Raw genomic sequence first — 15631 nt, forward strand, 5'->3', positions numbered from 1 at the left:
CAACACTCTTTATACCATTAAGTTTCTTTTATTGAAAAACATTATTGCATAAAACTACATTCCAAGGAAAACTTGAATTAACTAAAAAAGCTGCATATCATGTTCAATAGTGCAATTCACATAGCTACTATATAATATAAAACAGTATACAGAGAATAAAAAACATAATAATTATATATAATATTAACCAGAAAGCTGGTTTTGAAAGAAATGAAATACTTGAAAAATGAATCAAATGGCATATTTATGATTTTTTTATTTTTTTAAAGTTTTTTTCAAACCTACATAACAAATAGCTGTATTTAGAAGTTTACATATATAGTTTAATTATCAGGAAAACCATTATACTTCATTAGTTTGCTTCATCTAATCACTTTTATGTCACTACAAAGCAATTATTTTCTACCCTCTTATGGTGAGATCAGCATGAGATTGCATTTTGCACTGGGATCTAGATTTTCAGTGTGTGCAAAACACAAGCTAACTTGAATAGCTGAATGTACATTCAATTTTCTAATTGTTAAATTAGATCATGACAGGAAAAGGGAGATATATGGAGTGGCAAGTGGCTTGTTTTAAATTTCAGTCACTTTATTTCAGTCACAATTTCCCATTTTTAAGTTTGACAATAGTAACTTCAATGGATATTCTAAGTAAAGGAAATTATAAAATATAAAGGACTAAATTTTGTATTTTAAAGCATATACCAGCCTTTGATCTGTTTAAAAATCTGCATGGCTTAATTTTGGATCTTACCAATACTGAAAAGTACTTTGTGGTTGAACAAAACTATGAAGTATTTTCATTTTCCCTTTCTAGTTTATCAGGGTAATTTCTAACAGCTGTCCATAGCAACATCCTGAACCACATAATTTAAAAATTGATTCAGTTAAATTAATAATCTCAAAGATATATATTCATATTTGCAGCCTAAAAGAAATGCAAATGTATTAAAATAATGGATGTAATTATTTATATATATTATGGTTTAATGGATTTTTAGTAGGTACAAGTCTCACAAAATTTGATCCATATAATCTTTGTTTAAAGCATGAATTAGAAACTAGGAATGGAGGGAGAGATCCCAACACAGTTTGGAAAATGTAGTTTAGTTGAAGAATCTGTGCATACATTTGTAATCTTAATGTACAAGTACATTTGTAATGTAATTATATTCACAGGCTGCTTATTTGATTTAGTGATTATGAATCTTTATGGACAAGAAAAAGCTGTATTTTGCTCTTAGAATACAAGGCCACAAGTATAGAGCATTCCTGGAAGCACCTTAGTAATCTTTCTGGCCTTAGAAGCTAAACAGAAATGTTCAGCAGCAAAGCTCTGCTCCTTTTAGATGTATGTCATGATCATAGAAAAAGGGGCAGGACATGCATTGAAGCAATGCTATTTGTGTCACTGTAACCTCTGCTTGTCCTTCACAGTTGCTACTTGCTTGTTTAGTGGTTGGATGATAGACGTGTATGAATGTCACAACTGTAAGTTAAAAGAACATCCTGGAGAAAGGCAATGGGAAACTGCTTTTATATTTGTGTCAAACAAATCTGATAATTACGATATGTCCATGTAATCATTAGAAGTGAAGTTTGCCTTGGGGGTATCTTTATTTATTTATTTTTAAATACAAGCATGTGGCAGAGCCATTTTTAGACTGTGAATCATACATATTCTTCCTCCTCCTCCTCTCATGATTATTATTTGGTTCTCTAAGCAGTGATGATGCAAGAGCATGGATGCAATCTTTTCCCTGAGGGAGAGGGGCCAAAGTTTTCAGCCTGTGTTTCTGGGGAGAGTTGGGGACATATTTCATTTTTATTGCATTTTTTAAAGAACAAGAAAAAATTGCATTGCTTAAAATCTGTTATGTGCTGCCAAACTTCATTAGCATGATGATGGGAGAATTGGGAGTTTATGTACTCCAAAAGCTTTCCAAGGTTAACCATTCTTCCATGCATCCTTTTTTGAAAATACATATAGATTTTGTTTAAAGAAAATACCTACTATAGTGCAAATACCATGCTAAACCTTAAAGGGAGTTGTCAGACAATATCTCCTAATCAGGCACCTTCCAAATAGTTTGGGAATTTTAGAAGTTGCAGTCAAATTACATCTGGACTGTGCCAAATTGCAAAGGACTGCAGTAAGAAGTAGACATGGCTTTGTGACAAATAACTCTCTTCTCAACAGTTTAATGATTAAATTTATGTGCTGTGTCAGCCCAGCTTTGATTTTGCTCAACATTCTTGATATATTTGGAGTATATAAACCATGACTTCTCAAACGGAAAACAATTACATTACTAAATGGGACTTTCCATTGTAAATTGCTTTTTAAAATGTAGGACAGTGACCTTGCTATTTATTTTTCAACTTACTTTTTTTTCTCAGTTCAGAGAACCAATGTACATACCATGTTCAAGAATAAGGTGGAAGTTTCTGCCCCTGAAAAAATGGATGAATCAAAGGATTGAAATGCATTGTGGAGGATGCAGTTGCACTCAGCGGTGGAGTGAACCAAGTAGGAATAAAGGCAGTGGGAGGCAGGGATGGGATTGCCAGTTGGGTAACAGGGTGAATAGGAGTGGCTGATACCAAATGGAAGGGATGACCAGACACTAGCGCTGTGTGAGTTGGCAGGAAGGTTGAAGCAAATGGCGAAATTGACATGGGTGCAAGATGAGCATGTGAGAAAGGATGTAAATGGGTTAGGGAAAGATTGCTGCTATGTGGATGAGCCCCAGTGGACAAAGCTAAGCGTTGCAGAAAGGTTTGGTGGAGGGTAGCAACCGAAGTGTGCTGCTGGACTGGAACAGACTGAACTGCTGGGGATGCAGACAAAGTGGCTGGTCCAGTAGTAGACAGAACCTTGAGATGCTTTGCTACAAATTGTTTCTGCATGTGCTGCTGGGCCTGTAGCTGTAGAAACCTGTATTTGTCTATTTCATCAGGGGAAAATATTATAGGATGTTGTGATAAAGGAGGGGAGATACACTTACTATAAAGATCAGTCTTATATTCTGTTTCATTGGATTTATGCATAGCATTGTCAGGGTAATAGTTTAGATTCTCTTCTGCTTGAAGCACGTCCATACTTGTATTGTATTCTTCTTTGGTGTCGATAAAATTTGGAGCAAGAGAATATCTATGAGAAAGAAAAGGACCAGGAAAATCACCTGTCACTGGATCACAGCTTTGTAGAAGAGGTTGTGTTTCATCAGTTAAGAGATCTGTCTTCTCCTTTATTGTTGTGCTTGCTTCCATATTTAGGGTTTGGCAGGTGGTTCCTCTTTGAATTAAGTCTTGGAGCAGGCAATTACTATAGCTAGTATTGCCCATAATATTATCTAGGGTCAAATGTTTGTTTATGTGGTTTTCCATTTCACCAGTTTCATGATTCCACACACAGTTCATGTCAACACTGTGCGTGTTCTCCTGTGAAGGCAGTATTGTTTCACTCTCCATGGAAGATGTATCAGGCAGATTAGAGGGGACATCTATCCTGCAAGCTTTTGAAAAGCTGCTGGTGCTCTCAATTTGCTCCTGGTTTCTTTTGGATTTTACCTTTTGTAAAAGTAACTTGGCGGTTAATGACTTCTGTCTTGCTGCTTCCTTTTCCAACCAGTCATCAGAGCAAATCCCATGCTTATGCTTAGAGGCACAGTTCACATTCTGGTTCTCTGAATGGGTAGAGCAGGATTCTTTTTCTTCATTGCTTCTCATAGTCTTTTTGTCTTCATTCCAGATATGCACTGATTCCTTCATGAAGGATCCTGAACTGCTACCTCTAGATTGAGTGGAAGTTGATCTTTCACTGCTTCCTGAATCATAGATGCAAGGACCTTGGGAACTGGCATATTTCCTGCTCCTGCTGTGTTTACAGACAGGATATCTATTTCTACTTTGCTTCGCTCTTTCTCTTTGTAGCAAGTGCCCATATCTCAAATATCTTTGATATTTTATTGGATGCTTCTGAGTACAATCTGCAGATCGCTGGCTTTTTTTGTTGTTAAAGCAGTCTATATCTGCTTCATCAGAAGATGAAAGGCAGTTGTGCTTTTTGTGTTTACACTTCTGTCTTCCAGTTGACTTTTGTTTCCTTTTGCAACAAAAAGATAAATTACTTCTACTATGATTGCTTGATCTATGGTTACAGTAGCAACTTGTGTTGCTAGTTTCACTATCGATGGAGATGTCGGAATAATTAGACTGTCTGTCAGACGAGGGTTTTTGCAAAGGGCAGAATTTCCAAAAATCATTAGCAAAACTCACATTGCTTTCCTTTTCCAAGCACTCACCAGGGCAGTCTAACTTACAACCAAGAGGTGTATCTTTTCCATTTTCATTTATGTTACTTGTACAAGTGACCAAATCCAGATTTGTTTGCTCCTGGGAATACATTAAATCACATTTTCCACATTTTTGCTTTTTTGTCCTAGATGCCAAAGGATAAATGCAAACATTTTCACCAACTTCATCCTGTGCTGTTGTTTCACAGTTATGAAAGTGTTGTGCCAAAGATCTCATGCACATTTCTGTATGGTGACTTGTTGCTATTGTACAATGCCTTTGTGAACAATTAAGGTAAGCAGGCACATTAGGTATATTTTCATTCACATCATCCGAAATGTACTTTGGAGCATTACAATTAATTTTGTTTTCTTTCTCTTTATATAATTTTAGCTGGCACTTTTTGAGATATAGAGCACTGTTCTTCTTTGGCTTTAAAAAGTTATCTTTTTTAGTGGACAATTGCTTCTTCTTGGATAGATCCAAGGCATGATTTTTATCTATATCCATAGTTCTTGAATACTCTTGAGAAGTTTCTGGATTGACTTCATGCTGCCCATTGTCTTTATGGTATAAGGGAAGTCTGAAGTCAAAATATAATGGATTGCAGCCATAAGAAATGGAAGGTTCTGTTTTTGTAAACAAAAGAAGTTCTATGGGCCAATGGAAGGCTGTGCTGCCATCTTTACTCAGTACATGAAGAAAAGGAAATGTTTTAGGCTTAATTTCATGAACCAAATCATCTTTTTTTGATGTTTTGTTATCCGTAGCCATAGTTTTTGAAGAATCAGAAGAGTGTTTGAATATACAGGGATTAAAGTGTATTGCACATGAATGCCCTCCTTCAGATGACTCTTGGCCTGGGAATTCAGAGTCACATTCTGTTAGCAAGATATTGCTGTGCCGGTAAGCTTGTTGCTGTATACAAGCACTGGTAGGTTGGCACTGAGATGTGATGAAACCTTGTATAGATTTCCGAGTCTTCAGCAGCTGTCTTGATTTTATATCAGGAGAGCTGATACATTCCAAATCTAGAGAATGCTGTTTCTCCTTACAAAATGGAAGATGAGTTTCCACTGATTCTTTGCTGCTGTTTTGGTTATTTTCTTTATGTGGTTTATTTCTTCCAGCCAGATTATATACTTCAATGCTGTCTTGGTGGCTCTGAAGTGTGCTTAATGGTTTTTGTACATTAGTTTTCCTCTTGCTATTCCTATGGATGCAAGTGTAACATTCCTCAGCAGCTTGTTTCACTTTTTGCTTTGGTGACTCCATGTGGTCATGTGCTTCTTCCACATTCTCACTGAACACAGATGCTGATGACTCAAGCTTCAAGTGGACTTTTTTAGAGAAGGAAAAGGACACCCCTGTTCTGTTACAAGCATTAGTGCTGCAGGGGAATTCTGGAGACATATGATTTTTAAGCAAATGGTGTCTCTCTATGCATGATTGATCCTTGTTTAACAAAGGCTCCTGTAGTTTTTCGGACTGGTGGCTGGTGGAGCTTTTCCTTTCATCTGCAATCTTGGCTTTCTCTGCTTGAGCTAAGAGAAAAGTGTCTTGTGCTTGTTGCTGTGGTTGTTCTACAACTACCTGGGGACTTTTAAACATGGGTCTGCATCCGGCAACACTAGAAATAAATAATATAATGAAAACAACTTAAGTTAAAATGAATTTAATTTTTAGCATACCCTGTTAGAAAGTGTTACCCTGGGCAATTAGGATGGTGAAAAGGAATTCATCACCATCGGGACCCAATATGACATTGAAAAGAATGTATAACATGCTGAACTGATCACATTCAACATAAACATGGTGTCCTTGGTCTCATTCCATGTGAGGTAGTTAATGAATACAGTATGCTGTAAAGGCTCACTGAAGCCTGAATTAATGTGGTAGATAGGATGTGGAGCCCAATGAGTTGAACAACAGGCATGCATAAGTTTAGTAAAAATGTGATCAGAAAATAAATGTGCAAATCTATGAAAATCCACATACTTTACTATCCTCGCTGCTTTTACTGACAAAGGTTTGCTTTTTATTACAATATTATGAACAGCTTCATCCATATCTTTAATACTAGCAAACTAAGAGGCCAAATACTTGTAGAAATTTTGCATATGGAAGAAGCTTTGGATCATATTTTTATTATGTTTCTATTTCAACACTTAACAATCAGCATTGATTTACTGGTTGTTTTTTTTTTACACATATGACCTCTTGGAAGACCCTTTACAGTCTTCAGTTAATTTTTTCATGACTTGAAAATATAACCACAGTTTATTAATGCAGATATGTTTTCCCAATATGGTATCCTTTACATGTGTGAAACTATACACTCTGTCTTCTGTTGATCTCATCCCAGATATATTGGCTATGCTGTTGGGAATCATACTAAAGGACATTTGGAAAACATTAGTTTTGGAAAACAGTAAGATGGCCAATTAATTGTTTTGATAAATTTTTCTAAGTAAATAATATATCATCCCATTGCTGAAACAGTATATTCAGTATTTCTTACCAAGCTGAGTTACTTGTATGGGCAGTGAAAATAGCACTAGCAGCAATAGCACTTAGACTTATATACTGCTTCACAGTGCTTCAAAGTCCTCTCTAAATGGTTTACAGAGTCAGCATATTGTTTCCAACAATCTGGGCCCTCATTTTACCGACCTCAGAAGGATAGAAGGCTGAGTCAACCTTGAGCCAGTGAGAATCAAACTGCTGGTAAACAGCAGAATTATCCTGCAATACTGCATTCTAATTTCTCTGCCACCACAGTTCAGTGAAATGAAATACTTTGGCCATGTATTATGATAAAGAGTAGAGCATGAGGAGAAGAAGATAAGATGTTGTCTTCCCAATATATTCCTTTCTTCCTCTACATTTTCAGTGAAAATGATTCAGTTTGATTCTTCAACAATCAGATTTTTTTAAAATTTCAAAATCTTTCTGTCCCTTTGAATAAATTTGTAAAAAATGATAAGATTTTAACAAACAAAATTCCACTAATCCTCAGGATTAATGGTTCAAATCATATGCATTCAGTATGAATGGGACCATGTTATTGCCATTTGCCACTTGTAGCTATTAAAGATTCCTAGACTGTAAAAATCCATATTATGAATCTAGGACCACAAATATGATAAGTGCCAAGATAATGCAAGAGTGAAACATTCAAACCCTCTGCCTCTTTGGAAGAATATATCAACTCTTTAATTTTATCCACAATTTGAAATAGTTAATATTTTCCTTTCCATCTCATTTAGGAAGATGTCTGAATACAAACTGAATTAAATGATTACCCATCCCAAACAATGGGATATCTGGTCACTGTGACCATCACTTGGGAAAATCTGATTAGCTATTTGAGCATCACCAAGGAGATAATCCTTGTCTGGATAAGAAAACAAGAAGGATTTTTTTTTAAAAAAAATAAAATCAAAACATTTATTGGGAGGGGCAGCAAGCAGGGACAGGAAGAGTAAAACATTGGTATCTTTGCATCTCTTTGACCTTGGTGGTTTTCTTACAAATGTTTTATTACCAAACTGATGTTGTTATCTAGTTTGGTAATGAAACATCAGCAAATAAACCAGAAGCTCAGAAAGTTTCAAGGATACCACAGCTACAAATATTTTTTTCTAAGAGCAAAACAATTTATTGTGGGAGAGGGAATATTTAGCCAGACTTATTTATGGCATTGAAAATGTTTATTCCAAAAAATTCATCACAGGACTATTAAACTCATTTCATAGAGATTAGAAAGAGGGTAAAAAGTCCAACATTCAAATGCCAAAGAATTATTGCAGGGCTTCCAATTTTATTGTTTGTACAATAAGGATGTTGGCATGAAGGATGAAGAAAATTCTTTGTGTTATATAAAGTAGAAGTAAAGCCATGGAGATTTCTCCTGGGACTATCAGGGAAAAAAGAGACAAGATTAAAATGTAATATTAGTTCCAAAGACGCACCATTCTGACTGCTTCCGCAACTCAGCCAGCTGATGAAGTCGTCTGAGAGCTTTCTCCTGTTTCTTTTCATCTTTCCAGGATTTTGAAGCCACATTTCGTGCAAATTCCCTTTGTTTCAGCTCTTTCAATCTCTATGTGAGGAGAAAAAGGGATAAAAAGATGGTGCATTTCTTAGCATGTCTATGCAGTTCCAAGCACTCATAAATTCAATCTGGCAATATATAAGATACAAAGCTAATTCTATGCAAGTATAACTTAATAAATAAATTAGAACTTTAACAGGTTTTTTTGGGAGGGGGGGGAGAATTTATCCTGACCTTAAATTGTTTTTCTAACTATACTATGTAGAGCAGCATTTCTTAGCAATTTTAAGACATGTGGACTTAAATTTCCAGAATTCTGGGAGTTGAAATCAACATGTCTTACAGATGCCAAGGTCAAGAAAAATTAAGAAGATTACCAGGAACTCTGAAGGCACTCAAAACAATTAACAAGATTCCATGGTGTTCTTCAGTGGAAGACCTGAATTTCAGAAAACTAAAATTTCTATTTTCTTCACAGAGCTTAAGTAAATAAAAAATGCCAAATGTAGAGGTTCTTTCTTCAAGTATACAGAAAGTAAGCAGTGGGCATCATAAGAATGTGAGGTTTGTAACTGACTTGAGCACGATATTTGCAGACCAAAGGGCTTATATGTCCACGTTGAGACAAGAATTAAAATACAAAATGAAACTTGTTAAAAATACATAGTTTTTTTTAAAAAAAATCAAAATTGATTAATGATTAAAAGCCAGGGAAAATAAATGCATCCTGGCTATTTTTCAAAAAGCAAAGAATGAAGATTAAACAAAACCCTGGAGGTTTGTATATCCTGGCCTGGAGGTGATGTAGAAGAAAACCCTGTGACAGGCTTAGTGTGGCACCTTTTATGTATGGTTCTGTTCTAATGTAATAAAGGTAGGCCTTGAATTACAATTCTTTGTTTAGTGACTATTTGAAGTTACAAGTAACTTATGGCCAGTTTTCACATTCAAAACCATCGCAGCATCCCCATGGACATGTGATCACAATTCTGGTGCTCTGCAACTGGCTTGTATTTATGACTGTTGCATTGTCCCAGGATTCTGTGATCACCATTTGTGACTTTCCTAGCTGATTTCTGATGAGCAAAGTCAATGGAGGAAGCCAGATTTACTTAACAACTGTATGGGACAAAAAAGGTCATAAAATGGGGTGCAATTCACCTAAATGTCCTGGTGAGCAACAGAAAATTTGGGCTCAACTGTGATTGTATGTTGAGAACTACTTGTACTCCTTGCTCCTGCCTGAGCAGGGGGTTGAACTAGATGACCTCCAAGGTTAAGGTGACCAACTTTTTTACAATGAGAAGAAGGACACAAATAAATTGAAGAAAAAAGTGAGTCTAATGCGTGCATGTGTGCCATCTCATGTTTCAGTAAGAAGTAAACAAAGCCACTTGCGTGCAGTACACTCTTGTGCGCGGCACACTCTCAAAACAATTTTCCTGTGTGGAGTGTATGTGTCTCATAATCGCATCTCACCGTATTGTACCGAGCCTTGACGAATTGTCATGTCAAATACAAATACATTACATCACACGCAACGGATCGGATTGGCATCGATTGATTACGGAGATTTACAGATTAATCTTTAAATATCAAAAAGGAGGACATGTAGGAGGACATCTTTCGAGAGAGGACAGAACTTACAAAAGGACGACTGTCCTCCCTAAAGGAGGACAGTTGGTCACCTTATCCAAGGTCCCTTCCAACTTTACTACTACTACTACTACTATTACTACTATATATGGATATAAAATACACACATACACTTCCATATTTTATGCTACCAGACATCTTATAGTTATTTCCATCCTTTAGCCTAGTTTTTTCAAACTTTGTTCCACAAAACCTGAAGTCCCTTGAGAACTGAAGAGGAAAAGAAAATCACTGAAACACAGCCAATTGTCTGCACTAGAGCTTTGCCTCTTGATCAGGGTTTCCAGGAAACATGTTATGCAGCCTGAAAAGCTGGAAACTTTCTCTTTTGGCCAACAATCAATTGCCATATAATTGTCTATGATACTAAGTACATGGTTGTACTTAGAACAGCTTGACTGAATACAACTCAAGAAATACATTGCACTGTTGGAAATATATTCACCTTTAGAGTTAACTAAACAAAATAGCTCTAAACAACAACAGTTACTATATATAGTACCTATTTGTAATACAAACATGCAAACAAAATATACAACAATAGCATCTGTGTGACTAAGTATTTGTACTTAGTCTATAGGCAGCAAGCCAACAGTGTTCAACAGGATTAAAATACTTGTGCTCATTCATAAGGATGCTCAACCAAGAGAAGGAACTTGAGAATTAGCATAGCTCTAAGTGTGCAATTACATTTTACATGCTATTAGGATACCTAACTGGGTGGATAAATCTTGTCAAATGTGCCAAAGTATGATTTATTTTATAGAATCCCGCTTTGGCTCTTATAAATAAGAAGAGCAAGATGTTTGCAGACAGAACTATTATATTAGCCAAAAGATGTATAAGATTAGCTGTAAAGACATCTGAATCCTATCAGTCTGTGGCCTTATCTTAGCAATATTAAACCACAAGAATATTAAGAAGTATTGATGCTTAATTCAATATCATATTGCCAGAGTTGGAGTCCATTAGTGCATTCAAAAGAGCAGTAGTATACAGAAAATCACATCAGGAAAGGAACATGTGTTGACAGGCAGACTAGCTGGTATCAAGGGTTAAGTACCTTTGTGAATCAGCTGGGGTCATTTTGTAGGTCCTACTAGCAAAAGTTTCATTTTAAATAAATACCCTAGTTTTTGTATATAGAACGTTTTCAAGGTATTTTTTTGAATATACCATGCTGTGTTTACATGATAAACACAGTATATTAGATTTGCAGATACAAAAGAAAATTTTATTTTTCTAACTAAGCAGAAATCCCAAGCATAAAATGCATAAGATAAAGATATTAAAAAGCATAATTGGGATGTATTACTGAAGCATACAGTATTAGTCATCTAAGCAATCGGTGAGGAGAACAGTGGAGGAATTCCTTTTATCATGTAACTGATATTCTAAAAATAACTTTGAAAGCTTTTTACTTTTCAGGATTAAATGTACCGTAAATGCCGGCGTAGAAGGCGACCCGGCGTATAAGACGATTCCCGTCTTTATAGCCGGGCTGCATTCCTAGAACGTCGTCTTATACACCGGAAACTACCAGTAGACGTATAAGATGACTCAGCGTATAAGACGACCCCCGTCTTTGGCGCCGATTTCAGCGCTCGCAGAAGTCGCCTTATACGCCGGCATTTACGGTATGAGAAAAGTAACTTTAACTTAAACCAATACCGTTTGGTTTGGTTTAAGTAACCAGAGTAATAATAATATATTTACCTAAAAGGAGGAAAATACTAAATTAAAGATGATCCCTTCAAAAAAAAAAGTAGTGTGGGTGACAGCACCCTACCCCCAAAGAAAGAAATATTTTGGGGGATATTAAAAAGGCAGAATATTATATTTTCCCAAAGGAATAAAGGAGAAGATGTTAAAAAGGCAGAAACTTCTCCATTCCCCCCACCCCAACCAGAAACCCAGGCAGAGTCCAGTTCTGTAGAAATGCAAATTTGGTAATCCTTTCAGGAAGCTTGGAGCTGATGGGATTAGAAAGACAAAGATCCCTAGAACCAAAAACCCCTCACCCAAAAAAATCCAACACAGGGCATTGCTATCAACCACAATCCCAGGGAAGCAAGAAATGACCTTTAGTATATAATAGGATTAACCCACCACTATTAAAATATCAGGAGGGCACTCTGAACCTCAGGTCAAAGTTCATGCCACAGGAACAACTCCAAACACAAAAGCCCAAGGAGGTATAAAAACCTACCACTCCCTACTCCATGTGGTCAGCTTTCCCAGAGTCACATTTTTGTTTGGCTCTGCTCTTCAATAAGCTACAACCTTCTTTCTAAAGCAAGAAAGTATCAGCATTCTATGTGCCTTGATGATGATCAGGCTGGTGACATGATCACAGAAATGTCTTCAGACAACGCTGGTTTCCTTGGCTAAAATATGGAGATGAGCACTGTCCCCTAGAATCAGATATGACTGGACAAGGGAAACTTTTACTTTTACCTTTTTACACACACACACACACACAGAGAGAGAGAGAGAGAGAGAGAGAGAGAGAGAGAGAGAGAGAGAGAGAGAGAGAGAGAGAGAGAGAGAGAGAGAGAGAGAGAGCTGGGAATTCCTGAGAGTTCTCTTTTTAACAAATGTTTGCATGTACATATACTTATCTGCCAGGAACCATATACTGCCTTAAGAGCAAGACAATGTATTTTTATCTCTTGGTCTTTTGGTCAATTGATTTATCTATATTTGCACTGGTTCATCTTGGATGCCAGTTGTACCCTTTCCTTAATTGGTAAACTCTTCAGACAATTACATATTCCTTGGTCATATCATGACTGAATTATTACAACGCACTTTCCATGGAAATCTCCCTGAGGACCATTTGGAAACTGCAGCTGAAGCACAATCCCGTGGCACAGAGTTGTTTCTCATGGCACCATTCCTACATGACATGTATTGGTTGCCATTTGGCTTCTGGGTGCAATTCAAGGCCTGGATCATTACTTATAAAGCTTTTTGTGGCATAGAGGCTGGATATATGAAGGACTGCTAATCTCTAATTGTTTCTCTCTGCCCACTATCTTCTGGCAGAATAAATGCTTTTCATATCCTTTTTATTAAATATTACCATCATACAGGACTGGGAAAATATGCTTTCTTTGCTGGCCATCTCTCCCCCAAAACAGCATGTCCCCAAAAACAACAATAGCAATAGCACTTAGACTTATATACCATTTCACAGTGCTTTACAGCCCTCTCTAAGTGGTTTAGAGTCAGCATATTGGCCCCAACAATCTGGGTCCTCATTTTACAGACCTTGGAAGGATGGAAAGCAGAATCAATCTTGAGCTGGTCAGGATTGAACTCCTGGCAATCAGCAGAATTAGCCCAAATTACTGCATTCTAACTACTGCACACCACAGCTCTCATGGATATGAACAGTGCCTCTCTAGTCTAGATTTCCAAAAAGCCTTAGGACTTGACTTTAATGTGTTTGGGAATTGCTTTGGCTCTTTGCATTGTTTTTATGTTTTTAACTGTTTTTATTGACCTTGAATTTTTAAAATTCTACATTCTACTATAGATATAACAAATTTAAACAAACAATTTGTTGAATTAATGAGTACTAATTAATTGCCTTCAAATATAAAATTTATAAAGTTAACTGATCTTGCAATTCCATATACCAACCAGCTATTTTCTCTTTCCTCACACATACACACAATCTCCTCTTCCTTGCAACAGAAACAAAGACGAAAACAACAGAATATGAGATAAGTGAAAAGTGCAGCAGCAATGGAAAGAAAACATGGACCAAAAAAAAAAAAAAATAGCGAGAAAATGACCAATACTGTGTTTAGCCATCACAAAAATAAATAGATGACTTTCAGAAACAATGATAAATCTTTAAAATTAACTTTACTTTTGGGCAAAAGTCTCTGTTGCCATTTTCATCACCCATTCGCTTGTCATGAGCAAATATAAGATTCAGAAATGTTAAATCTGTGAAGGTGAGAAAATTTTCACATCAGGCAGATATTTATTATTTATTTATTAAATTTAAATGGTACCATTCTTGACTGGATATGACTTCTAAGTGGCTTACAAGCAAGTAGAATCCACAAAATAAAACATTAAAAGAATAAATATTAATATTAAAATTGACTTAAAATTAACAAAAGATGGCACAGAGGTGCATTAACCACCTCCAGTATGATGTGCCCCATCGAGGCCTCAGGCCAACTTGGATAGCAAAACCCTGATGTTAGCATGAAAAGCTAATTATAAACACATATCTGGTTGTAAACTAGTGATTATAACATGTAGGGTATTGTGACAGTGTGCCAAATTGCTTCATCAAATGCGAAAATTCCTTTGAATGGATTCTTCGCTGTTGCAAAAGAAAGACTGGATAGTATGATTTCATGTGGTCAAGATTTATTATATTGTTTAAAAAGCCAGATTAATTTTCATTTATCAATCAATCAATCAATCAGAACAGAGCTGAAAAGGACTTTGGACGTTTCTAATCCAACCCCCTGCTCAAGCAGAGATCCTATACTATTTCAGACAAGCGACTATCCAGTGTCTTCTTAAAAACCTCCAGTGATGAAGCACCCACAACTTCTGACAGGAAGCTGTTCCACTGGTTAATTATTCTCACTCTTAGGAAGTTTCTCCTTAGTTCCATGTTGCTTCTCTCCTTGATTGGTTTCCATCCATTGTTTCTTGCCTTCTAGTGCTTTGGAAAATAAGTTGACCCTTTCCTCTTTGTGGCAGCCTCTCAAATACTGAAATACTCCTATCATGTCCCCCTCTAATCCTTTACAATAATCGTTATTATTGTATGTTAGTTTTTAAAAAGTTTTTTCATTTTTTATATTTTTCTTCTTTTTTGCTGCAGTTGCATTAAATCAATATTTTTTTGTAAAAAGTGACAGTGATATTATGCATTGACCCAGATTTAAATTACTGAAGAGATTATTGAGAGCGTGCAATGGTTTCAGCCTCTTGAAGAAGAGGCATGGGCACAGGGAAAAATGCAGCATCTTCAAAAAGTGCTATTCCTACTGATTGAGGTATTTTTGCTTTTGAATCTGCCCAAAATGCAAATTTATCCAATTTATTAAGTTATTCTGTTTCCGGACATCCCTCTGAAAAAAAATGGCCTATCCAAAGGATGGACTGAGGATATTATTGTCCAGTTAAAGTAAATGGGTTGCTTTTTCAATTAGTATATCTTTTGGGTTTCAGCATATTCTTGATTTTGACTATGATTCTCTACTGCTAATTTCTAAATTTCTAAAATTTCTAAAATCCTAGAAACATTTCTTAAAGTAGGCACTGTAGTATGAAAATTGTCAGTAAGTTATTTTAAGTCTACAGCCATTTGCGCTACAGATTATTCAACCTTCTTAACTTCTTTCACTTTTTTTTATCCCTGCAAATCTTTCTTCCATTTTCTTTTTAACTATTGCAATAATCTTTTTGCCAAACTATTCAAGACTTTTTTGCAATAATTCTGGTGAAATTCCCTTATCTTTCAGTTGTCTGTGTCCTTCTCTAGATTTATCAGTGGTTCTTGAAGTTTCCATCATGAGAAAGTGAAAGTCTGTTAATTATTATGGTAAAAGTAAGTGGTAGGCTTTTTTTTTTTTTT

The 15631-nt window shown here is 36.0% G+C and overlaps 1 protein-coding gene across 1 annotated transcript in view; it reads right to left on the reverse strand.

Annotated features, from left to right (window-relative positions):
• Window positions 1–231: 231 nt before the first annotated feature.
• Window positions 232–15631, reverse strand: part of ZNF804B (zinc finger protein 804B) — a 40756-nt gene continuing 25356 nt past the window's right edge. Inside the window, exons 3-4 of the mRNA XM_039337794.1 lie at window positions 8276–8406; window positions 232–5931 (exon numbers count right to left, since the gene is read on the reverse strand). Of these exons, the coding sequence (XP_039193728.1) occupies window positions 2430–5931; window positions 8276–8406 (3633 nt within the window). The 3' untranslated portion in view covers window positions 232–2429. The remainder of the gene's footprint in view (window positions 5932–8275; window positions 8407–15631) is intronic.

The sequence above is a fragment of the Crotalus tigris genome, unplaced genomic scaffold (genome assembly GCF_016545835.1).
Source record: "Crotalus tigris isolate CLP2741 ecotype Arizona unplaced genomic scaffold, ASM1654583v1 scf7180000017686.862900, whole genome shotgun sequence".
NCBI lineage: Eukaryota > Metazoa > Chordata > Lepidosauria > Squamata > Viperidae > Crotalus > Crotalus tigris.